Source organism: Pleurodeles waltl, chromosome 9 (genome assembly GCF_031143425.1).
Source record: "Pleurodeles waltl isolate 20211129_DDA chromosome 9, aPleWal1.hap1.20221129, whole genome shotgun sequence".
In the NCBI taxonomy this organism is placed as follows: Eukaryota; Metazoa; Chordata; class Amphibia; order Caudata; family Salamandridae; genus Pleurodeles; species Pleurodeles waltl.
In genome coordinates this window covers 777,939,500-777,965,780 of record NC_090448.1, presented here as the reverse complement: position 1 = coordinate 777,965,780, position 26,281 = coordinate 777,939,500, and the positions used below count along the sequence as shown (strand labels likewise).

The window sequence follows — 26,281 nt, the reverse complement described above, 5'->3', positions numbered from 1 at the left end:
GGACTCTGAGATGTGACCTTAGGACAGCAAGCCTTCCTTCCAAGGATGTCTGGGTACTCCTTACTAGTACACACAAACAACACAACAGTCATATACTACATAAACCAGCAGGGAGAAACAAGGTCAAGACTACTGTCCAGAGAGACACAAAAAAATGTAATTTGGGCTATCAACCACGGGATATCTTTGAAAGTGGAACATGTTCCAGGTACCAGCAACCAATGTGCTCACCCTGAGTCGAAATTCAAAGGAATGTCACAAATGGGAACTAGATAATCGCCAATTAAAAACTATATTTTAAAGATTAGGATCTCTGAACCTTGACCTGTTTGTGACCACCAAGAACCGCAAGTGACAGTTTTATGCCAGCAGGTTCCCTTAAGATAGATCATTGGTAAATGCATTAACATAGAATAGATGGGATTCTTTGCCTATACTTTCCATCCAATTCTTATGGTGCTGAAGCTAATACAATTAAAGAGGAACCGTGCAATCTCATTCTGATATCCCCAACATGGCGCTGACAGTACTGGTAGAAAGAGCTACTTCTCCTTTCAGTGTGCTTTCATTCCTTTCAACCTGGTTACAGCACTCTTAACGATGGACAATGGCTGAGTGTTACATCCAAACCCAATATCACTCAATTTATTGGGTTGGCTCCTGAGCATAATGAATGCCATCTCCTTGCCATCGCAGAAGATTGCAGATAGATATGTGCAAAGGCCACAGGAGATTTTGAAAACAAAATTACAACGCCTAGGGGAGCAGTTCTGCGTTTGGTGCTCTTCTCAGAATGTCCCTCCTATTTCATCAGCTCACAAACAGATTATTTATTATCTGCTTCATGTGAATTTTCTCTTTTTGATGATTACTGCCCCACATTTGTCTCGTGGTAGTCCTTCTTTTTCATAAGAAAGACACAGTCCTGAAGATGGTTTTGTTGATGTTTCACGACCGAGACCGAAACGTCAAAGCATAACCTGACTCTCCTCTGTGAATTTCATTAACACTGATTGTGAGCCTTGTATTTTTGTGAGAGACAGTCTCAGTTGCTCGAAAATGGGTTGCCCACACATCAACCTATGTTGCAGAAGAATTTAACTGTATTAGAATTATACAGTGTCAATGTATCTTGAGATGTATATTTGAACTTCTGTAATTTTGTTTTAAATATTTATATTTTTGAAATACAAGTTTGCCAACATATTCACCTGCATTCTCATTTTTGTCTTCTTCTTTCTATCGTGTTAAATAGCTACTTAATTCAGTTTTAATGTCACTTTTGGACATCTTAAATATTTAACTAATTGATTCAATAGTATATGTCACAATAAATCCTTTGCTGGCACTTTCACTTGTCTTAACTTTCTAAAAGTGGTATTTTCAGAACTGCAATTTAAAATCCAACTTCACCATAAATTGTGATTTTAAATTGTGAGTCCAGAGACACCAAACTTGACAAACGTATTAAAATATAATAAGTTAATCCCAATGTTATCCTATAGGAAAGTTAGTCCTTGCTGTAGTGAAAACGACTTTAGGAGTTTTTATCTACCAGGGCATTTAAAACCTACAGTTACATGTCTTGCCTTTTGAATACATTTCACCCTGCCCTCTGGGTGGTTCAGGGCCTATCTTAGGAGTGACATATGAATAAAAAGGGAAGGTTTGGGCCTGGAAAAAGGGCTATTTTGCCAGGTCGACCTGGCAGTGCAAGACTGCACACACAGGCTCTGCACTGGCAGGCCCGAGACAAGCTTAGAGGGCTACTTAAGTGGGTGTCACAATCAGTGCTGCAGGCCCACAAGAAGCCTTTAATTTACATGCCCTGGGCACATACAGTGCACTTTATTAGGGACTTATAAATACATTGAGTATGCCAATTGGGGTTAAGCTAACGTTACCATGATATAAGTGAGCGAGGACAGGCACTTTAGGACTGGTTAGCAGTGGTAAAGTGAACGGAGTCGTAAAGCCAGCAGAAATGAAGTCAGAAAAGTGGAGGAGGTAGGCATATAGTTGATGGAAAGACCACCCTAAGGCTGCCAGGTCTAACAGTTATCAAGGGATTTACTGAAGATCTTTTCAGGCCCCCCATCAGAAAACCTCCATGTTGGACCTGGCTTTTTGACAGGGACATCCCCAAACTTTTTGCCTCCTTCCTCCTATTTTTTCTGACCTGTTGTTGTTGGCTTTTGACCTCTGGGCACTTTACCACTGCTAACCAGTGCTAAAGTGCATATGCTCTCTGTGTAAATTGTACTACTGATTGGTTTATCCATGATTGACTATTTAATTTACTTGTAAGTCCCTGGTAGAGTGCACTATATGTGCCTAGGGCAGGTAGATTAAATGCTACTAGTGGGCCTGCAGCACTGGTTGTGCCACCCACCTCAGTAGCCCCTTAACCTTGTCTCAGGCCTGCCGTTGCAAGGCCTGTGTGTGCAGTTTCACTGCCACTTCGACTTGGCATTTAAAAGTACTTGCCAAGCCTAGAACTCCCCTTTTTCTATACATAAGTCACCCCTAATGTGTGCCCTAGGTAACCCCTAGAGCAGGGTGCTGTGTGGGTAAAAGGCAGGACATGTACTTGTGTGGTTATATGTCCTGGTAGTGTAAAACTCCTAAATTCGTTTTTACACTACTGTGAGGCCTGCTCCCTTCATAGGCTAACATTGGGGCTGCTCTCATACATTGTTGAAGTGGCAGCTGCTGATCTGAAAGGAGTAGGAAGGTCATATTTAGTATGGCCAGAATGGTAATATAAAATCCTGCTGACTGGTGAAGTCGGATTTCATATTACTATTCTAGAAATGCCACTTTTAGAAAGTGAGCATTTCTTTGCACTAAAACCTTGTTGTGCCCTTCAATCCACGTCTGGCTAGGTTTAGTTGACAGCTCCTTGTGCATTCACTCAGACACACCCCAAGCACAGGGTACTCAGCCTCACTTGCATACATCTGCATTTTGAATGGGTCTTCCTGGGCTGGGAGGGTGGAGGGCCTGCCCTCACACAAAGGACTGCCACACCCCCTACTGGGACTCTGGCAGACAGGATTGAACTGAAAGGGGGCTTGGTGCATTTCTTAGACACTCTTTGAAGTCACCCCCACTTCAAAGGCACAACTTAGTATAAAACAGGGCCTCTGCCCTACCTCATCAGACACTTGCTGGAGAAGAAACCTGAACCAGAAACTACATCCTGCCAAGAAGAACTGCCTGGCTGCTCAAAGGACTCACCTGTCTGCTTTTCTACAAAGGACTGCTGCCTTGCTGTTGGCCTGCTGCCTTGCTGAACTCTTGTCTGGCTGTAACAGTGCTCTCCAAGGGCTTGGATAGAGCTTGCCTCCTGTTCCCTGAAGTCTCAGGACCAAAAAGACTTCTCTCTTCCTCTTGGACGCTCCGTGCGGCGAACTTTTCGACGCACAGCTTGTTCTGCAGCAAGAAAAACGCCGCACACCGACGCTGATCGACGCGACGTCTTCGGGACGACCGAAACTTTGACGCACGGCCTCGCAAGGACAACGCCGCCCGACTTCCCGGGAGAAATCGACGCGACGCCTGCCGTGAGATCAAAAATTTGACGCACGGCCTCGCAAGGACAACGCCGCCCGACTCCGCAGGAGAAATCGACGCAACGCCTGCCGTGAGAACGAAACTTTGACGCACGGCCTCGCAAGGACAACGCCGCCCGACTTCCCAGGAGAAATCGACGCGACGCCTGCCGTGACATCAAAACTTTGACGCACGGCCTCGCAAGGACAACACCTCCCGACTCCGCAGGAGAAATCGATGCGACGCCTGCCGTGAGATCGAAACTTCGACGCGCAGCCCCGCAGAACGACGCGCAGCCGGAAAACAAGCAGGAAAATCCACGCACAGACCCGGGACATCTGGTACTCCCCGCAAACCACAGTAAGAGACTGTCCACGCGCCGGAAAACGACACACAACTCCCCGCGTGGAAAATAACGACGCAAGTCCGTGTGTGCTGAGGTGAAATCGACGCACACACCAGTTTTCCACGTACCTCTTCTCCTGTGGCCCTCTGAGGAGATTTTCCACCAGAAACTAGGTACTTTGTGTTTGAAAGAGACTTTGTTTCCTTTCTAAAGACGTAAGACACTTTATATCACTTTTCAGTGATATCTTTACAAATTCGTATTGCAACTTTGATCGTTTTGACCTGAAGATACCCAGATAAATATTATATATTTTTCTAAACACTGTGTGGTGTATTTTTGTGGTGTTATGCTATGGTGTTGTATGATTTATTGCACAAATGCTTTACACATTGCCTTCTAAGTTAAGCCTGACTGCTCGTGCCAAGCTACCGGAGGGTGAGCACAGGCTGATTTTGGATTGTGTGTGACTTACCCTGACTAGAGTGAGGGTTCTTGCTTGGACAGAGGGCAACCTGACTGCCAACGAAAAACCCCATTTCTAACACTCCAATTCTATTGCAACTTAAGACTTCTTTAACACAGCTAGCAAAATACCCTTTTGAACCTATTCACAAGGCAGATTTAAAATGCCTGTCTTGGGAGAAATCTCTCCTACTTGGTCTGACAACAGCAAGCAGTGTGCGAGAGATAGGAGCACCCATTACCAAAGAGCTATATTTGCAATACTGGGACAACAGAGTCATACTAAGAATAAATGTGCATTTTTATTCCTAAGGCACCATCAGAATTTCACCTTAATAAACCAGCGGCACTCTGGACGTTTGTCAAAGATCTTAAGACTGCAGCAGAAGGAATTCGCCACCCTCTGGATTTACACAGTTGCCTCACTTTCTATATTGACAGAACTTAGAATTTTAGAAAATCTGAGCAACTTCTAGTTGCCGAAGGTCACCCAGGAACGATGTATGCTGTTTCCAAATAGACAGTAGAACGTTGGGTTTCAACTAGCATAGTCTTCTGTCATTAAAAAAAATAGGTTGTAATGGTTCATTCCACAAGGACCATGGCAACTTTTACTGCAATATTTTCTGGTGTCCCCCGTCAAAGATTTGCATAGCATGCTACATGGAAGAACATCCATGTGTTTACTTAACACTACTGTCCTTATTCAGTTGGGCAAGCAATCTTTCCCCACCTTTTTTCATAATGTGAGCTGATTAACAAATGTAAATGTTTTCACACGATTCCCTCCAACCTCTCCTAATTTGGTAGGTAATGCAAAACTGACATTTTTCTACAATACTTGCATATCTATACAAGTCGTATTTACTGCTTGCTATTCTGATTCAAGTGTGGAACTCTATGGAAGACCCAATACTGGAGAAAAAACAAGTTACTTAACGTGTACACTATAGTTCTTAACCCTCCTAGCTGGTATGAGCTCATCTATGTCACAATATAAACACTCATGTGTAAGAAATCTGAGGTATGGGTATTAAAGCTTAACATGTTTTGAACTGCCTGTTAGTATAATACCGTTAGACTCCTTCCTCCACAACAGGGATAACTTAAGCACGTGAATTTATAAAAGATATCAGTAATAGATAACTACAGTATACAGGTAAGTAGCTTGTTTTTTACTTAGCGAAGTCTTTAATGACTCCTGAAATAGATGCCAATAATGTGATAGGATTGGTTTACAGGTTAGACAAGTAAGGATTGTGCCTTTTGAAAGGCAAGTATTGCTGGGTAACAACCAGTCTCATCTTAGGCTTGTGCCTATAAATGGCCAGAAGAATTGTGCTGAGTCAGTCTATGCACAAGCAATTTCAAAGGCTAAGCAATTATAGCCACCTCAATTTACTAAAAACAACAATAATCAGTTGTGTAAATAAGGACATTCATCCTGCACTTCTGCCGTTTTCAAGTACAATAACTATATTTTTTTATATAGCACTTCATTCTGCACTTTAGTTATTTCTAAGTGTTGTAAATACCATATATTACTATGAGACTGTTACCCATTTAAGGGGCATATTTATACTTGTTTTACGCAAATTTGGTGCAAAACGAACTCCATATTTATACTTTGGCGCTAGACCCATCTAGCACCAAAGTTATGGAGTTAAAGCCATTTTTTGGACTTGGAAACCTACTTTACGACAATGAGATGCAAAGTAGGCATTCCCGTGAAAAAAATGACTCTATTACCTTAGCGCCATATTTATCCCCCCATGCTAAAATCGTGCACAGGAGGGAGGAGGGGTCAAAAAATGGTGCAAAGCTTGCTTTGCACCATTTTTTAACATCTGGGTCAGGGTAGGCATTAGGGGACCTGTGAGCCTATTTCCATGGTGGACCACCATGGTGGAATAAGCCCACAGATGCCCTCCCCAGGCCCCAGGGGCACACCCACCAGAGGGACAGCGGAGGATGGGGGACCCCACCACAGGTAAGTATAGGTAAGTTCAGGTAAGTATTTTTTTTTAAGTGCCATTGAGGGCCCTGAAATGGGCTCCGCTACATGGCACTCGGTGCAGTGACCATGCCCAGGGGACCCTGGTCCCCTGTGCTGGCCATTGGGGTGGTGGGCATGACTCTTGTCTTTTCTAAGACAAGAGTCGTGTGGTATGGATAGTTTTGCGTTAGAAAATGACTGTAGGCAGGTTAGGGTCATTTTTTTACTCTAACCTGCCTAACGTCATTTTATGGTGCAAAACCCCTTTCTTCCATACCGCGAGCTGCACCCGATTAACGTCATTTTGTTTTACGCTAGCCTACCCTTTACCCTGGCTTGCACCATTCTATACATATGGTGACCGGCTGGTGTACATAAATGGTGCAAGCCAGTGCTAAACGTTTTGGTGCAAAACTGCATTAGTGAAGTTTTGCACCAAAATGTATAAATCAGGGCCTTAATATTATTGTACACCAAGTAAAGGCTGTCATTTAATGAGATAAAATAAAGTGCAGCTGAATATTACTGTTAAATTAAACAGCATCACTGTGTGGTTATATAATGGAAAATAGTATATAAACCTACAATGCCCCATTAAGTGGTTGTTTATTAATTTTCTATATCAATCTTTGTATAAAAGTAGTCGAGTTCCTGTATATAGAATGTCCCACTCACGATGCAACTTGCATTATTATGTCAGCACACTGAAACTGTTTTTGTGGAATTGTTTGCACCTAAAAAATAATAAAACAGGTGGAAAATAGCTACTGTGCACTCCCCAGGAGTTGGGTCCCTTGATGAACATGTTAACTCTAGTTACTAGACAATCACGTTTAGATGACCATTGTTCACCCGTGCTTTCAGTGCATCCACCCTACTGCCACAGAAATGTCAATCAGGCAGTTGGGGATCTCAAAATAAGGCTGTTGGCTCCCCAAAGAGGAGTGGAGGCCACTGCCCTCACTGATTTAGGGGCTTGTGGACCTGTGCATTTTAATCATCTGCTTGACTTGAGTTTCTACCAGCATGGGCCTTCAGGTAATGGGTAATGACATTTATCATTTCAGAGCTCATTGACTGCGACAATTGTACCAGCAGGGATGGCTGTAAAGGAGGATGGGTGTGGGACGCCTTCATGACAGTTCTGCGACGACGTACGTACTAACTGCAAATTGAATAATTATTCATGATCGATACCTTTTATTGATTACACTGACAAACCGTGAGTATTGGCCTTCTCCTGTCGGCCAGCTCTAGGCCACCACTATATTAAGAGGCTTGTCTTTTAAAAAGTGCACCCGCTCCTCTGCATACTTTCAGGATTGGGTATTTTAGGAATGTTCTACATGCTTAAGCTTTATCAGAAATAATGAAATTCTCATGTTGAATTCTCTGAAGCTCTTTTTACACCTCAGTATCTTTCATGCAGGAGGACTCCTCAGCATAGATTGTGAGGCTCACAGTGCTGTCCTAAAAGAGGAGGTCGCAAAGTCTGCATCTGCTCTGTGAGCAGCTACTACCTATGGCTGCAGTACTGTATCCGCCTCTTCGAGGCTGGGCAGTCTGGGACAAATTCAGGCTGCACAGAGTCCCTCACATGCATTCACACTGGACAATGACATGCTGACAGTGCTCAGGAGCAGAGCTTGGTCAGTAAGATTCATATTTTCCAACAAGTACGACAAGCAGGGCACATGTGAGGAGCTAAAGGAGCAGGGGAAAGGCAGATGCATGTGGATAGGCAGTGGTAGTAAGTGAGAGAAAACACAATTGTTAGACCTGGCATCCTTGGTGTGGTTTCCCCTGTATTTTTGCCTTTGCTTCCTGTATTTTTAACTATGTGCTAGATTTTGTTTTTGCTGGTTTTGGTAATCTGCATACTTTCCACTGCTGACCAGTGCTAAAGTGCAAGTGCTCACTATCTAAATTGTGATTATGATTGGTTATCCCTGCCTGGCATATTTAATTTACTAGCAAGTCCCTAGTAAAGTGTACTAGAGGTGCCCACGGCCTGTAAATCAAATGCTACTAGGGTGTCTGCAGCACTGATTGTGCCACCCACATGAGTAGCCCTGTAAACATGTCTCAGACCTGCCACTGCAGTGTCTGTGTGGGCAATTTGGAACTGCCAGTTCGACCTGGCAATTGCACCCACTTGCCAGGCCTATACCTTCCCTTTTACTACATAGACACCACCCCTAAAGTAGGCCTAAGGCGGTCCTACGGGCAGGGCACAGTGTATTTAAAAGGTAGGACATGTACTAGTGTGTTTTACATGCCCTAGTAGTGAAATACGGCCAAATTCGGTTTTCACTATTGCAAGGCCTATCTCTCCCATAGGTTAACATGGAGATTGCCTTTAAATACCTTTTAATCCACTTCTGGGTCAGATTGACAGTTGGGCTGTTTGTGAATTCACTCTAGGCAGTGACACAAAAGGAGCTGAGGTGTGTCCTGCATATCCTGATGGGTGTTCCTGGGCTAGAGTGGGAGGGAGGAGCTGACACCTGCACTTGAAAGAGCTCTGCCTGTCCTAACACAGTACAGTCTCCAACCCCCTAGAGTGTGGCTGGGGTAGGGCAAGGAAGAGGCAGGGTCTTGTGCACTACAAGGACTTTCCTTTGAAGTTTACCTATTTCAAAGGCAGAAATGAGTATAAATATTGGACTGCTGACCCCACAATTTTAGAACATTTCTGGATCAAGAGGAACCTCAGCCAAGGAGAAGAGCTGAAGAGCTGTGAGGAGGAATACTGCCCCTTTGCTGTGTGTTCTTGGCTGGGTTGGCCTGCAGTTGTTGCTTCCGTCTTAACTGGACTTTGCTGTGTATCCTGCTTGTGAAGATTCTCCAAGGGCTTGGACTGAGCTTGCTTCCTGTTAAGAAGTCTCAGTCTCATCACAGACTTCATCTGCCAGCACCTGAGCTCTCTTGCTGAGACCCCCTGACTTGCCAAGCGGTGCCACATCCAGTCCCTGGAAGGCAAGGCAGGCAGAACCAGAGTGAAAATCCACGCAACAGAGCCGAACGTCAGAAAAATCAACTGAGCACCTGCCTCGCAGCTGTAAAACCAACACAGCACCTGCCTCGCGGCTGCAGAAATCTACGCATCGCCAGCTCAGCACGACGTCATGGTTGCTGTGCATCTGGTTTTCCATGCTTTGTCCCTGGGTGTCAAATCTTCAACGTCACCGCACAGACCAGAGGCTGCTTGTCTGGAAATCTACGCATCCCTTCCCTCCGAGAAAAGAATCAACGCATTGCTTACCCAGCGGGGAAAGAATTGGTGCACGGCCTCAATTGTGAGTAAGGAATCAACGCATCGCTTGCCTTTCTGATGCACCCTCACCTCTGCAGCTTTATTTTTGATGCATACCCGCTACTTTGTGCTAAAACAATGTATCCATTGATTCTTATGGATTAAGTCTCTTTTTACTTTAAAATATGATATCTTTACTTGTGTGTGTTGGCTTTTTGTCATTTTGGTCTTGTTTGATTTAGATAAATACTGGCTATTTTTCTAAACTGGTGTTAAGTCCTTTTGTGGTGTTTTCTCTGTGTTACTGTATATGTTTGTGCAAATCATTTACACATTGCCTCAGAGATGAGCGTGACTGCTTGTGCCAAGCTACCAATGGGGTGAGTAGGAGTTATCTGAGCTGTGTATCTCCATTACCCTGACTAGAGTGAGGGTCCCTAGGTGGACAGGGTGTAAACTGACTGCCAACTAAAGACCCCATTTCTATATAAATATTTTGTTAAATAACCAACATTTTTGAAATCTTTCTAAGCAGAGAGGAAAAGAGTGTGAGTGTGCATATTTTGTCTGTAAGTATGTAAAAATTCCTGATGAATTCCGACAAACCCCCCCCCCCACCATACCTGGCTGAAAGCACCTGTACGCAACTATTTGCCAGAAAATAAATTGATTAGGGGGTATAACACCCCAAACACACTCCCTAGACTAGATATTTTTGTTATGCTTGTTACCCAAAATACAATGAGGCCGAAAGCTCCGTGTGCCTGTGTCATTGTGTTACCCTGATTTCATTGTTCTACGACGTATGTAGTAGTTTCCTGACCATACGACGTAGGCACTCAACAAAATGTGGCCAAGTTAGGTTTTAACCAGAAGAGTATTCAACTATGCTGAAGATGCGGCATGCCCTGCAGGAAAAGCGATGCACCCTGTGTGACGCTCATTTTAGCAGGGGTGCCTTTTGTCTCCGTGCTTGGGCCATGACTTGACTAAGGGTTGGTGCCTAGTGTTAGCTTATTCCTGGCGTAATGGTCTTTTTACCTGCGCCGAGCTGGGGAGGCCGTCTGTTGGCCCTCTCTGGTAAATCTGTGTGCCTAATGTGTATAAACAACCTCAGAAGGGCCAGAACCCAAAGTTCTTTCTTAGGAGGTGCCACCCACTTCCAGCACTGTAGTGGCCACTTCTACTACTGGCACCACTGCAAGTGCACACTTTTCCCCTTGTCTCAATGTCACAATTGTTTCACATTTTTCACACTTGTGTTCTCACTTCGTTATGTCTCCCCATCTAATCTTCGAATAATGCAATATTTTTAGGTTTTGTCGTGCGTTATTACTCTTTGCAAGCCCTAACACGTGTGGGCATATTTATTAAGATTTTATGCAATGCAGCGCAACAGCCAGAACCAGAGTTAGCAAACCGGCGCTAACAGATCAGTTGGTTTTGTATTTTTCAGCAGGTGAGCCGTCAGACCGGGGGCCTTTCCGTTCGGCAGCCCTCGGATAGTGTCTTTTATTTCGTCTATCGTGAGAGGGTGAACCAAGAATTCACTTTGCGCTATACTCTACTACGCGAGCGACGTGTTTTCTAAGTAGTTTAACTATTTGCGGGTGGACCCTGTAACTTTCAGAATCTGGGTCTACTACATATATAATTCCAGAATGATTCTGCCGGGAAAAGTACAAAAAGGATTTTTAAAAATAAAATATTTAGTAAGTGTCCAAAATCCCCATTAGCGGATAGTATATTAACTTAGAATAACACACCACTTATGCAAAACAAACTATATTTAAGAATCATAAGACAACAGCATTGTATATGGGCGTTCCACACAATGAAATCGGCACAGCGCTCGTGAAAGTTAGATTACAACAAAACAATGTACAACATATATTATATCAACAAGAGCCTGTGAACTATTATGTTCATTGTTATTCAAAATGAAGCAACTCCTTATTTTGGCCTGTGGCATTCAATCTGCATCAAGCTTATAATTTATTTCACTGTCGATGCTTCAACCCGCGTTTATGTTTTACTTGCGTGTATCTTAGAGGGCAATACATGGGATGGTTCCTGTTCTGCATGCCTACAAGGACGAACGACCTCTACTCCATTATGTGGTTTCCAAGGTTGTATTCCATCCTTGTTGTCGTGGGGAAAACCCGGTTTCAAACAATTTATGGGTTAAAACCTTGAAAATTAAATGAATTAAGAGTTTGATGCAAGCTATCTTTAAACATAATTAAACAAAAGGGATTATTTGACCCTTTATTAAATAATTTGTTGTGAAAAACGTTTTTGTTACTTTTCCCAGTAGAATCCTTCTGGAATTCTATTTGTTTTCAAGGTGGTTGTGTACTTGCTCAGGAGCACCTGTGCATTTAGAGGTTCAGAGGTGACTGTAGAAGGCATGAAACACCACCCGTATTTCTGTTGCTTCATATTGCAATTGACCATCATCATGTATGATTGGAGGGACGTCATTCGTGACCCAAGGTTTCCTTATGATAGCGGCCAGTGCTTTCGAGGGTCTCTCTCCTTCCCCATGTGCTCAGGCTTGCGTGTACTTGCCTAAATAGTTGACCTATCAGCTCACCAAGTTTGTTATATTCGGTGTTTTTTCATTTGAACTCTTCCCCATGATGACTACTTCTAGTCAACTGTCACTCCGTTTCTTTGATGTCCCTCTTCAAGGTCGCCATTTGTTGCTGTAATGCCTTGAGCACCCAGTTTTGCCTAGCCAGACAGTTTCCTCTTAGCACCACTTTAGAAGCCTCCCAAAGTGCTTTAAAAGCCTCCCAAAGTGTGACCTCTATTTCAGTAAAATAGTTCTGAATGTTGGTTCGTATTTTGTCCTTGAAACAGCTATCTAAGAGTATCATCAGTGACAGGCACCCTAATCTTGTCACTGGAGACACATCCGGCAGTGAGACTTCAAGTGCCACCGAGGAGTGGTCAGAAAGTGTACAGGCTTGGTGTTCCACTGTCCTCACCCCAGAACTAATATCTCAGGCTATGAGCAATTAACCTAGTTTAGACCACATATTGTGGACAGCTGACTAACACGTTTCCTCCCCTGTACCATGATGTGTACTGCTCCACATATCTGCCAATTCATAGATCCCGATAATGTTGTTGGGTTTACTAGCTGATGAGTGATCCCTAGACGTTGTATGTGGTCTGTCTACTGGAGGGTCAAGAGTAGTCGAAGTCCCCACACCATATAAGTACTTGCGTGACAACTGTTTGACCTTTCCCCAATAGGCACAAACAAGTTTGGGTCATCCACATTTGGGCAGTAAATGTTCACCAAAGTGACATGTGTGAAGTATAACACAACCTGCACTATGAGCAGGGCCACTGGAACTATGTGACAGGAGACGGCCAAATTATGCAACAGGGTTGAGAAAATTATGCAGCAAGAAAAGGCAAATTATGCAGCATAATGGGGAACATTGTCTTGGTCTAATGTCATTATTTAATCATTTTTAAACTTACTTACACAGTCTGGGAATTTGTTGTACCTCATTAGTAACAGTTTAACACCAAATATACCAATAAGCAACAGAAGGAGACCAGTCCAGCTCTGCAAAGGGCTTTTCACGGTGCAGCAACGCGTGTTGCTACATTTTTAGTAACTTTTGAACCATTTGAGTTTGTAACAATTTTTTGGGTAAAATCTGCAGAGTTTGTGACAGATGAAGGTTCATGTGGCAAATGCAGCGAATCTATAATTATTTGAAAATCGCTGCTGCTGCACAATCACATAATTCCAGTGGGCTTGACTATGACATATCTGCCCATATCATCTCTCAGCGAGCAGATCAGTTGGAGTGGAACATGCCTCATCTGACGAGGATAGCCTCTCCCCTAGCATAGCTTGAGAAGGATGACATAATACTTTGAGCTGCCCATTTCTGAAACAATCGTTTGTTGATTTGAGGTGTAAGGTGAGTATCTTGTAGAAATGAAATGCCTGGGGGAGGACGGGGTGTGAGTGAGCTGTGGGTTTTCTCTTTGATAATCAGTTTGGAAAAGCTTACCGCCCCAAACAGGGACACCAACATTTCCTGTACATAGAGTTCTATTTCCCCAGTTGCTGTGGACTCTGCAACTTCCATTATGCATAGATCATTCCTTCGAGAGAGTTCTTTAAGAGCTTCATTCTTTGCTTTTATTAGGTCTAGGTCCTTATGCATCTGAACAAGTTTTTTGCTGCCTGTCTGTTGATCCTCTTCCATGCTGGAGATTCTCTTTTGGCTTCTGAGATGCGTCTTTCATGATTTTGTGCCTTTGGGTTATGGTGTCCATTCGCATAGTCAGTGAATCTATCTTGCTATCAAAAGACATCGTCCGGTGTTGTATCTCACCAAGGAGTGATTTCATGTCAATCTCCTCTTCAGCAGGTTGGTGTTCACTAGTCGCTGGCATCTCCTGGGTGGTTTCAAAGTCTGTTCATCTGCCCAGCCACCCACCCGCCCAGCCTCAAACGTGATATTTTCCTGCTTTCGGTCCACTGCTTTGCCCATTTAGGGGTATGGTTGGTGTAGATTGTCACTTAGCTGAGTGTAATTCACAGAGCTGGGTAATTCACAGAGCTGGGACCTCACCAGCCACAGAATTACAGCAGCTGATCAGGACCCTGAAGCCAGGTGGCTATTTACTGGCCAGAGACTCGCTTCACCCCACTAGTGAATAGGGGGCATGAGAAAACTAGGTCCCCTGTTCTCGTTCCACTTTTGGCATCACAGTGCAGTGATTCAGGCAGTAATGTGGCCCAATTACCACAGTTCAGGACTGTCTGCCCACCTCTCTATTCCAAAGGGTCACCAGGCAAAAAGACCAGAGGCAGCCTCCTCCCAGGTGTTGCACAGACCCCCAGTAATCACAGGCAGATACTGTTAACAGGAGGAAGTCAAAAATGCATCCACATTATGGGAGTCAGAAAGGGAATGTATTTTACATTCACTCTCTGGTCTACCACCCTCTCAGTGCCTATAGCATTTTCCCCACTACTCAAGGCTCACATATAATGCAATTTACCATCAGCTTCTTATGCCTGTCTTAGTACTGAAATCTTCCGTCCTTGGGGCAATTACCATTGTTAGACCTGGCCCTTTTTGCAGGGTCATCCCCAAACATTTTGTATCCTTCCTCCTATTTTTTTCTGACCTCTTGCTGTTGGCTCTAGGACCCTGAGCCCTTTAATACTGTGGTTCAGTGCTAAAGTGCAGGTGCTCTTCCTTTCTAAAGTTGGCATGATTGGCTCACACCTAATTGGCACATTTAATTTACTTGTAAGTCCCTTGCACCGAGGTATTCCTATGCCCAGGGCCTGTACATTAAATGTTACTAGTGGGTCTGCAGCACTGCTTGCTCTACCCACAGAAGTAGCCTTTAAAAGCTGCCTCAGGCCTGCCAGCGCAGGGCCCGCGTGCGCAGTGACCAGACATCTAAATTTACTTGCCAGGCCTGGAACTCCCCTTTTACTACATGTAAGTCACCCCTAAGATAGGCCCTAGCTAGCCCTGTCGGCAGGGTGCCATGTACGTAAGAAGCGGGACATGTGCCTGGTTGTGTGCCTGTCCTGGTAGTTTCAAACAGCCTGTTTGGTTTCTCACTGCTGTCAGTGCTGCCTTACTCATAGGAGTGCATTGGAAATGCCCTGCCTTACGTCTAAGCGGTATTGTCAGATCTGTGAGGGGTAGTGTAGGCATGTTTGGTATGGTTGTAATGGTAGCGAGAAATGCTGCTAACTGCTGTAGGTAGATGTTTTATTACCATTAGAGAAATGCTTATGAGTCTGGTGTTTGCATCTGACTCCAATCCACGTCTGGGGCAGAGTGCCAGCTTGGCTTTGTGAATACTTTTCAGACAACCTGTACACAGGGAGGGTGGAGATGTCACAGAGGTGCATCTACATATTGAATGGTCTTCCTGGGCTGAGAGAAGGGGAGGCGAGGTACACCTGAATTTGTAAAGGTTGTGCCTTGGCCTCACACAAAGGGTTCGTTTACACCCAACTGATGTCTGGAGCACCTGTGTTGGAGGAGAACCTCTTCTCCCCCGCTTTATAAGTATTGTGCAAAACTGAGTATAAGTACAGGGGATTTTCCCCATGTTTAGAGATACCTTGAAACAAGAAGAGTCATTTTTGGGACACAGAATGCTGCTGGAGGGACTCACCAGAAATTGCCTTGGACTGTTGCTGTTGTGCTGACCTGTGACCTGCTGGGTCACTAGGAGGAACTGCCGCTGACTGCAAACCCCTTGTGCTGGCCTGCTTGTTGGGCCCTACCGCCCTGTGCTTCAAGTTATGTCCCCAGGGGCTGGGTGAGGTGGCCTTGCCCTCCTGCAACTACTTGCTTCCAGCACAAGGACAATGCTATGTTTGACTGGTCCTGTAATAGATATAAAGTACCCATCGGTATCACTTGATATTACCTTACACTCCCTACCCCTTGCAGGAGGGGTCACCCAAATGGTGAATATATATGTATCACCTTCTTGTCACACTGGCTGACCAAATAGGTACCTTTCTAATTGTGTCTATTACTTGTTGTAGGAGTTCTGACACACAGTTAGTCCTGATAAAAACCTTGATGTCTCATCCAGGGTTGAAACGTCGTCAGCAGGAGGCACAAACAGGCTGATGCTTTTTTCTCCTAAATTAGATTTAGGTCCAGGCAGAATATGCTCTTGTTTTAGTGGGATGGGTTTTGGCTGTTTATAAACACACAATTTAATTTGTTTATCACTGTTCACTTCCTTTTCTCTTGTGGTTTATTTTCTTTCACGTGGGAAACCCTTTACTGCTTTCTAGAACTTATCAAACGATTTTCAGATATTGTTCTGTAAATTGAATTATTTAATCACATGAATTAAATGTCTCCGAATAAGAAATTTGTAGTTGTTGATTATATAATAAGACTAAGCTTTCTTTGCACATACTGATTTCGCTAAAAGTCTGAAATATATCGTGAGACACATTGTTGCATGAAATAATTATATAAGCATATTCTCATAGGCTTATGGGCTACTCTTGCCCTTAGAATATAAATTCATCTGCATACCTGGCACTATCCATCTATCAAACTGTGACTAATGTATAACACTGCAGAGTATTCAACACCACAAATCCCATTTACATCCACGTCACCAAAACCATATCCTGGGCAAGACACTATGCCTCATGTTCTCAAGAGTGCCTCGTGCCACTAGCATGACAAACCATCACATACCGCTCGAAACAATGATTGAAATATACACTGGTAATCTTCATTACTCTGAGTTCTGTTTCTTCTAGTCCAGTTCCTAGGCAATGAGAAAGTTCTACCCCTCAGAAGGGCACCTGTAACCACCTGTTTAAAATACATTTAAACTCTTTCCATTTGCAGACGGAGTAAGAGGACATACCTTCCACTTTACTTTCCATTTCATCAGGAAATAGTAAACAATCAATGCCTACTCACCCAGGAAGAAGGGGGAGGGTAGGAAAACGGTAAGGAAGAGAAAGACACAGCATTATGAAGATTACCTTTAAGTAATCCAACCAATTCCAGTTTGTCCCTCCTCCTCGCTCCTTTACTAACCAAAGAAGATATAATAGGAAATAGAACAGTCCTTGATTATCGATGCTAATGTAGTTTATAAAATGCTCATACGCCCAAAAGGTTCATGGTGCTTGTGACCCTCCCCATCCCCTCACACACCACAATTTGTTTCCTGGATTTTATTGCTGGTGTGTGGACTCTGAACCGTGGGGAAAAAAGTTCAGCGTCCAGTATATGTACTCTGGCGCTTAAACACATGCAGATTGGTTAATCCCTAATTAACAAGTTTCCTATCTTCTGCAATGCCTTATCTACTAGAGACTCTTTCTAGCTGCAGATTCCTTATATTAGAATAGTCCCAGGCATCAAATTGGATACGGAAACTCTTGAGCAGTACATCTGCAGGCGATGGCGCTGATTTGCTCCGTGTCATCTGCGCCGGATGTGATGTGCATGGTGCTTATATAGGCACCTCCCCAGCATAATGACATCAGTTTCTTTACTGGAGTTTTTCCACACCAGAAGCTCGGATCCATGGCAGAAGGCTGATTGACTAGTGTTCAGAAACGGAGGGTCTGCGGGGACCATTTTAGGTAGGAAGACCCACTCGCAGTAACTGGGCAGCTGGGAAGGCAAATAAGGAATCTGCGGCTAGATGGCCTCTACCAGGTAAGACATTACAAAAGTTAAGTAACTTGGGGTCATATGTACGAAAGCTTTTCCCCATAGACACAGAATGGGTAAAATCCTTTGGTACATCTGGCCCTTGATCTCTAGCTGCTGATTCCTTACTTTAGAACTGATACCAAAGCAAAGAATAGTTACCAAAGCAATACCTCCCAGAAGTTGAGTCTGGAAACTGGTTCATTAGTACAAGGCGGGGCATTGCTCAAATATGCCTCCATGCTAAGACATGCCCAACCAAACACACTAAAGGCACTGATTTGGCAGGAAATCAACACAAACCAGGAGGAAGTCCCAAATCCATTGCTAAAGAGAATCGCTTTTGCCATAAAGCATCTGCAGGCAGAGGAGCTATGGCAAAAGTCTTTACCACATAAAAATTTCAAGCAACTTCTAAACAAACAAATTAAGATGCTCTCCTGGAGTAAGGACAAAGATAAGTTCAGAAATCGATCTCACTCTTGGATGACAATTAACACATATAAGGCTCTAACAGCACAGCCTTATATGGCAGAAATATAAAAAACGTCACTAAAAATAAAGGTGCTACATGCCAGACTCGGACTACTACCTGCATTGGAGGCCGAACCAAAATAGCTTAGACCCACAGACAACAGACGATGCAGAATTTACGCACATCACCGGGAAGACTTCATACACATCCTTTGTATTTGCCCCGCTCTACTACCCTGGAGAAAGCTGTATCTGAAAAAAAAATTCAACACCAGTGGTATGAGAACATGCAGGCAGGCTATCCTGTTTAGTCTGAAAGGATTGACTCCGCAACACATGGCCTGTTTTGCAAAATGTATTTTAAAAACAGAACATTCCTTACACCAGACCACAAAAAAACACAATGAGAAAACAAGCCTTCAACTGGCATAGGACATGATCACCAGCAGCCCCAGGCTTACGAGTAATGGCTGCAGCATTCACACCAACGGCACTCTGCATACTCCACTTGTGGATGGAACTATTTATATTTTATCATTTACAACAAAAAAAAACAAAAAACACTTTCTGATGTTTTTCACCTAGACGCCCTTTGAGAAATGTCTAATTTACAGTCAGTAACTCAGTGTTGTCCAGTAAGTACAACTATACATCTCAAGATGATCAACACGTGAACAGGGCTTAGCTGGACAAAAAAAACCACAAAGAAAGCAAGAATGTATTAATTGCTTTATGGTGTTTTTAACGTCTCCTCTTGTACGGTTGCAATGATTTTAAGTAATTACGCAATAAAGCATAAACATCACTGGTTCAGACCAAAAAGTGGGGGACTGAACAGGCAAAGTGCCTGTCAGTGCAGACCTGACTGTCAAGACAGTAGCGTTTGATGAACCTATGCAAGGATGCCCACCGAGCATCCTGACAGATATCCACAATGGAGACTCCGCAAACTAAGACAGTTGTCACAACTTTGGCTCTGATAGAATGAGCTCTTAAGCCCTCAGGGGGGGTGCTTCTTAGCAAATGGGTAGCACATCTTAATGCAGAAGACAGTCCATCTGGAGAAGGTCCGTTTCTGCACTGTTTTCCTCTTCTTCTCTCAAGTCAACCCGATAGAGAGCTGGTCATGCACCACTTTGGTGTGATCGATGTAGAAAGACAACACTCTTTTTGGGTCCAACTAATGAAGTCTCTCCTCCTCCTTAGAGGGGTGAGGCTGAGCAAAGAAGGTAAGCAGCCTCTTGCTTTTGCCACCTTTTGCAACAAAGAGGCATGGGTGCGGAGAACCAGTTTGGGAAGAAGTTTGCGTACGGAGGGTTAAAAGAGAACGCTTGCAGCTCGGTGACCCTTCTGGTCAATGTGATAGCCACCAGAAGAATATCTTGACCATGAGTGGTGTGAGGGGCAACTATGCATGGGTTTAATGTGTGAACACATTGTTAGACCTGACATGCCTTAGGGTGGTCACCCCTAACTTTTTGCCTGCCTCCCTCCACTTTTTTGGACCCTGTTTTGCTGGCTTTTAGACTCCCCGCACTTTACCACTGCTAACCAGTGCTAAAGTGCATATGCTCTCTCCCTTTTTAAACATGGTAACCTTGAATCCTACCTGATTGGTCTATTTAATTTACTTATAAGTCCTCAGTAATGTGCACTATATGTGCCTAGGGCCTGTAGATTAAATGCTACTAGTGGGCCTGCAGCACTGGTTGTGCCACCCACTTAAGTAGCCCCTTTACCTTGTCCCAGGCCTGCCATTGCAAGGCCTGTGTGTGCAGTTTCACTGTCACCCCGACTTGGCATTTAAAAGTACGTGCCAAGCCTAAACCTCCCCTTTCTCCACATGTAAGTCACCTTTAATTTGTACCCTAGGTAACCCCTAGAGCAGGGTGCTGTGTGGGTGAAAGGCAGGGCATGTACCTGTGTAGTTTACATGCCCTGGTAGTGTAAAACTCCTAAATTCATTTGTGCACTACTGTGAGGCCTGCTCCCTTCATAGGCTAAAATTGGGGCTGCCCTCATACAGTTTTGAAGTGGTAGCTGCTGATCTGAAAGGAGTAGGAAGGTCATATTTAGTATGGCCAGAATGGTAATACCAAACCTGCTGGCTGGTGAAGTGGGATTTGATATTACTATTCTAGAAATGCCACTTTTAGAAAGTGAGCATTTCTTTGCACTTAAATCTTTCTGTGCCTTACAATCCACGTCTGGCTGGGCTTGGTTGACAGCTCCTTGTGCATTCACTCAGACACACCCCAAACACAGGGTACTCAGCCTCACTTGCATACATCTGCATTTTGAATGGGTCTTCCTGGGCTGGGAGGGTGGAGGGCCTGCTCTCACACAAAGGACTGCCACACCCCCTACTGGGACCCTGGCAGACAGGATTGAACTGAAAGGGGACCTGGTGCACTTCTTAGACACTCTTTGAAGTCTCCCCCACTTCAAAGGCACATTTGGGTATAAAACAGGGCCTCTGCCCTACCTCATCTGACAATAGCTGGAGAAGAAACCTGAAACAGAAACTACATCCTGCCAAGAAGAACTGCCTGGCTGCTCAAAGGACTCACCTGTCTGCTTTCTACAAAGTCTGCTGTCTTGCTGTTGGCCTGCTGCCTTGCTGAACTCTTGTCTGTCTGTGAAAGTGCTCTCCAGGGGCTTGGATAGAGCTTGCCTCCTGTTCCCTGAAGTCTCAGGACCAAAAAGACTTCTCTTTTTCACTTAGACGCTTCATGCGCCGAAATTTTCGACGCACAGCTTGTTCCGTGGTGAGAAAAACGCCGCACACCGACGCTGATCGACGCCTTCGGGCCGACCGGAACTTCCACGCACGGCCTCACAAGGACAACGCTGCCCGACCAACAGAGGAGAAATGACGTGACGCCTGCTGTGAGAGCGAAACTTTGACGCACAGCCCCGCAGAATGACGCGCATCCAGAAAAACAAGCAGGAGAATCCACGCACAGACCCGGGAGATCTGTTAACTCCCGCGACCCACAGAAAGAGACTGTCCGCGCGCCGGAAAACGACGCACGACTTCCCCGCGTGAAAAATAACGACGCAAGTCCGTGTGTGCTGGGGAGAAATCGACGCACACACCATTTTTGAACGCATCTCTTCTTCTTCGGCCCTTTGCAGGGATTTTCCACTCCAAACCAGGTACTTTGTGCTTGAAAGAGACTTTGTTTGCTTTTTAAAGACTTAAGACACTTTATATCACTTTCCAGTGATATCACTACAATTTCACATTGCAACTTTATTCGTTTTGACCTGCAATTATCCTGATAAATATTATATATTTTTCTAAACACTGCGTGGTGTATTTTTGTGGTGCTATATTGTGGTATTGCATGATGTATTGCACAAATACTTTACACATTGCCTTCTAAGTTAAGTCTGACTGCTCGTGCCAAGCTACCAGTGGGTGGGCACAGGCTAAGTTTGGATTGTGTGTGACTTTCCCTGACTAGAGTGAGGGTTCTTGCTTGGACAGAGGGTAACCTGACTGCCAACCAAAAACCCCATTCCTAACATTGGTGGCAGCGGTGGGATAGGACTTGTATTTGTGCAGTGACATACAGTAGCTAAGTATTTCACTACCTACCCACAGTTGAAGGTCAACTTGATTTTTTATCTCTTGTTTTGCAAATTCATTTTCCTGACAATTTTCAAAAACTAAATCCTCACTCAACATGTCTCTGACTTGGTCTTAAGTAGGAGACTTTGACCTAGCCCTGTTGGATACATATACGGTCAAACCGTTAAGAGGGTTCTGCAGGGTGATGAGAGTACCCACCCAAGGGGCCTCCAAAAAGGAGAACTTTCAAGTGGCGCTGAGGGCCTGGGCAGAAGCCCATTTAGAGGAGGATGGTGAGGAAGAGGAGCCAGAAAATGACCCCTCAGAGGATTTGTTGCTATCAGTGGAGGATGTTACCACTGCAATTGTGCCCCCTTCCAGACCAGGGAGCAGTGTCTCTCTGCAAAGCCTGACCGCAGAGGAAAGGAGAGAAGAAAGGGAGTTCCAATTGCAAATGGCAAAACTGAAAATTGAGGCCCAACAGGAAGACAAGAGGGCAGAGAGAGAAACCAAACAAGCTGAGGCTGAGAGAGAAGTCAAACAAGCTGAAGCTGAAAGAGCAGCCAAACATGTGGAAGCTGAAAGAGCTTTGGCTGAGAAGAAACTATTGTTGGCTCATGAACTGAGTATCAAGGAGCTGGAGATCAAGGCGAGACAGTCTGAATCCAGCAATAATGATGGCAGCATACAGACAGGACCTGCTGGAGAAAAGAAGGTTTGTATACCCAAAAATGTGTTGCCCAGTTTTGTGGTGGGAGATGACATAGATAAATGGTTAGCTGCTTATGAAGTTGCACTAAGGGCTCATGAGGTTCCTGAAGGGCAATGGGCGGGTAGCTATGTGGGGTTATGTGCCGCCATTGGGGAGGGACTCACTTCTCACATTGGATCAACCTGATCAAAACACATACCCACTTCAGAAAGCCACTTTACTTGCCAAGTTTTGGCTGACCCCTGAGGGATACCGTCAGAGGTTCAGGGACAGCACCAAACAAACCACACAGACATGGGCAGATTTCTTTGACTTTTCCAGTAAGGCACTGAATGGATGGGTGCGGGGCAACAAAGTAGTTCATTAGAAAGTGTTATATGACTTGATTCTGAGAAAGCATATACTCAATGTTACCTATACGGAGTTGCGCCAGCACTTGGTAGATAGTAAGCTGACTGATCCCAGGAAGCTTGCTGAGGAGGCGGACCTCTGGGTTAGCACCAGAGTGTCCAAAAAGGTACCTGGGGGGGACACCCACAAAGGTGGTCAGGGTTCCCAACAGAAGAAAGAGGGGGGAGATAAACTTACAGATAAGGAACTCTCAAAAGGCCCCCAAAAGAATTCCCAGGGAGGGCGTGGCAACCATTCCTTTTCCAGATTTGGGAAAAAGCCAGGGACCTATGATAGGTCAGGGAAATCCAACCCCAAATGCATGGAGTATTAGCAGTATGGTCACTATAAAGGTGACCCCCAGTGCTCCAAGAGGGCACCGTCCACTACCGGACAGACACCTGGGTTGACTAGTGTAGCGCTTGGGGGGGAGATGGACCCAGATAGCTTTGGGGAGCAGGTAGAGATTTCCCTAGTGTCCCTGGCAGAAAGAGAAATGGTGCCCAAAGCCCACATGCCCTGAAATACTTCCAAGTACAGGCAGTGGGTCACCATTAATGGGCAGAAGGTGGAGGCTCTGCGTGACACAGGAGCCAGTATGACTACTATCCAGAGTCAGCTGGTGTCACCAGAGCAGATAGTCCCTAATACATTCCACCAGGTCATAGTCGCTAACAATCGTGAGAGTCATCTACCGGTGGCTCTGGTTCCCTTTGAGTGGGGGGGGTCTCTGGTACTCTGAAAGTAGCTGTGAGTCCTGCCATGCCTGTAGATTGTCTGTTAGGCAATAATCTTGAGCATACTGCTTGGAAAGAAGTAGAGCTCAGATCTCACCTGGAGATGTTAGGGTTACCTGAGTTGGTCTGCATGACCACACGGTCCATGGCTGCCCGGGAAGGGAGTCAAGGGCGTCTGGAGCCTGGAAAGATGGCACAGACAGCTGCCAAAAGGGAGGGCCAGGGGCGTCGGAAACCCGCCTCTAATGTTCCCATGATGGTAGACGAGGCCTCTGAGGAGGAGGAGGAGGAGGCCCCTGAGCCAACTGGGGAGGACATAGCTGACCTGGGTAACCTACCTGAACTTGCTGGCTGGCAAGTAGAGGAGGGCCAACCAGGGAAGCATTCTGCAAGGTGCACAAAGAATGCCCCACCCTTGAGGGTCTGAGGAAGCAGGCCACAGCCCACGCAGCAGGTGCCGCCTCTGGCGCTCACCATATTTACTGGGAGAATGATCTCCTTTACAGTGAGCGTAGGATTCCAAGTTCTGGGGCACCCTATGTGCTGGTGGTCCCCCAGTGTTACCGGAAATTCATACTAGGCCTGGCTCACGACATTCCCCTGGCAGGACACCTGGGCCAAGGCAAGACCTTTGACAGGCTTGACACCCACTTTCACTGTCCAGAATCAGGAAAGCCTCAGATAACTTCTGCAGAGCTTGCCCCACCTGCCAGGCTAGTGGGAAGGCAGGGAAACGGCTTAAAGCTCCCCTGCTCCCGCTCCCCTTCTCCCACTCCCAGTCGTTGGCACACCCTTTGAAAGGGTGGGCATCGACATTGTTGGTCCCTTGGACCCCAAAACTGTCTTGGGCAACAGGTTTATCCTGTTTTTGGTGGACCATGCCACCTGCTATCCAGAGGCACTCCCTCTGAGAACAGTGACTGCACAGGTGGTGACCAGAGCCCTGTTGGGAATATTTACCCGTGTGGGATTCCCTAAGGAGGTCGTGTCTGACCGGGGCACCATCTTCATGTCTGCATACATGAAGACCATGTGGGATGAGTATGGGGTGACCTACCGGTTTACCACCCCTTATCATCCTCAATCCAATGGGCTTGTTGAGAGATTCAACCAGACCCTGAAAGGCATGATTGGTGGCCTGACTGAGGCCATGAGGCGTAAGTGGGACGTCCTCTTACCCTGCCTGTTGTTTGCTTATAGAGAGGTGCCCCAGAAAGGGGTGGGGTTCATCCCCTTTGAGCTTCTCTATGGTCACCCTGTCAGGGGACCCCTAAGCATTGTTAAGGAGGGCTGGGAGAAAGCTCCCCAGGCACCTCCCCAGGATGTGGTCAGCTACATGCTGGCCTTCCGCAAACAAACCCAACGCTTCTGGAAGCAGGCCCAGAGTAACCTCGAGGCCAGTCAAGAGGTGATGAAGGAGTGGTATGACCAGAAGGCCACTCTAGTTGAGTTCTCACCTGGAGACAAAGTTTGGGTGATGGAGCCAGTAGAGCCCAGGGCTCTCCAGGACTGCTGGACTGGCCCCTTTGAGATCAAGGAGCGTAAAGGGGAGGCCACTTATCTAGTGGACCTCAAGACCCCTAGGCACCCCCTAAGGGTCCTCCATCACAACCGGCTCAAACCTCACTTTGAGTGGTCTGAGGTCAGTATGCTCCTGGTCACAGATGAGGGCATGGAGGAGGAGAGTGAACCTCTCCCCGACCTCCTCGCTGTCAAAGAAGGGGATGGGTCAGTAGGGGGTGTCATTCTCTCTGACTCCCTGACTCCAACCCAGAGAGGGGACTGCTATGGGCTGTTAGAGCAGTTCTCCCCCCTGTTCTCCCTTACTCCTGGACTAACCCACCTCTGTGTGCATGACATTGACACAGGTGACAGTCCCCCTGTAAAGAACAAAATTTGCAGGTTGTCAGATAAGGTGAAGGCCAGCATCAAGGAGGAGGTCTCCAAGATGTTGACTCTGGGGGTTATTGAGAAATCTAGTAGTCCCTGGGCCAGCCCTGTGGTATTGCTTCCCAAGGCTACTGCCCCAGGTGCGAAGCCAGAACTCCGGTTCTGTGTGCACTACCGGGGTCTCAATTCAGTCACCTGGACTGATGCTCACCCCATTCCCCGAGCTAATGAGCTCGTTGACAGGCTAGGTGCTGCCAAGTTCCTGAGTATGTTCGATCTTACTTCCGGGTACTGGCAGATTGGCCTGACTGAGGGGGCTAAAGAAAGATCCGCATTTTCCACCCCTGATGGCAATTACCAATTCCGGGTGATGCCATTTGGGCTGAAAAATGCCCCCGCTACCTTTCAACGGTTGGTTAACGGGGTCCTAGCTGGTAAAGATGCCTTCTGTGCAGCTTACCTGGACGACATAGCTGTCTACAGTTCCAGCCGGGAGGAACACCTGCTCCACCTCAAGGAGGTGCTTCAGGCTCTGCAACAGGCAGGCCTGAAAATCAAGGCAAGTAAGTGCCAGATTGGGCAGGGTTCCGTGGTGTACTTGGGACACCTAGTAGGTGGTGGCAAGGTGCAGCCACTCTAGGCCAAGATTGAAAGTATCAAGGCCTGG

General features: G+C 45.6%; 1 protein-coding gene across 1 annotated transcript in view; it reads left to right on the top strand.

Annotated features, from left to right (window-relative positions):
• Positions 1 to 26,281, top strand: part of LOC138258721 (cathepsin W-like) — a 271,120-nt gene that overhangs the window by 117,794 nt on the left and 127,045 nt on the right. Inside the window, exon 6 of the mRNA XM_069206002.1 lies at positions 7,430 to 7,516. Coding sequence (XP_069062103.1) covers positions 7,430 to 7,516 — 87 coding nt within the window. The remainder of the gene's footprint in view (positions 1 to 7,429; positions 7,517 to 26,281) is intronic.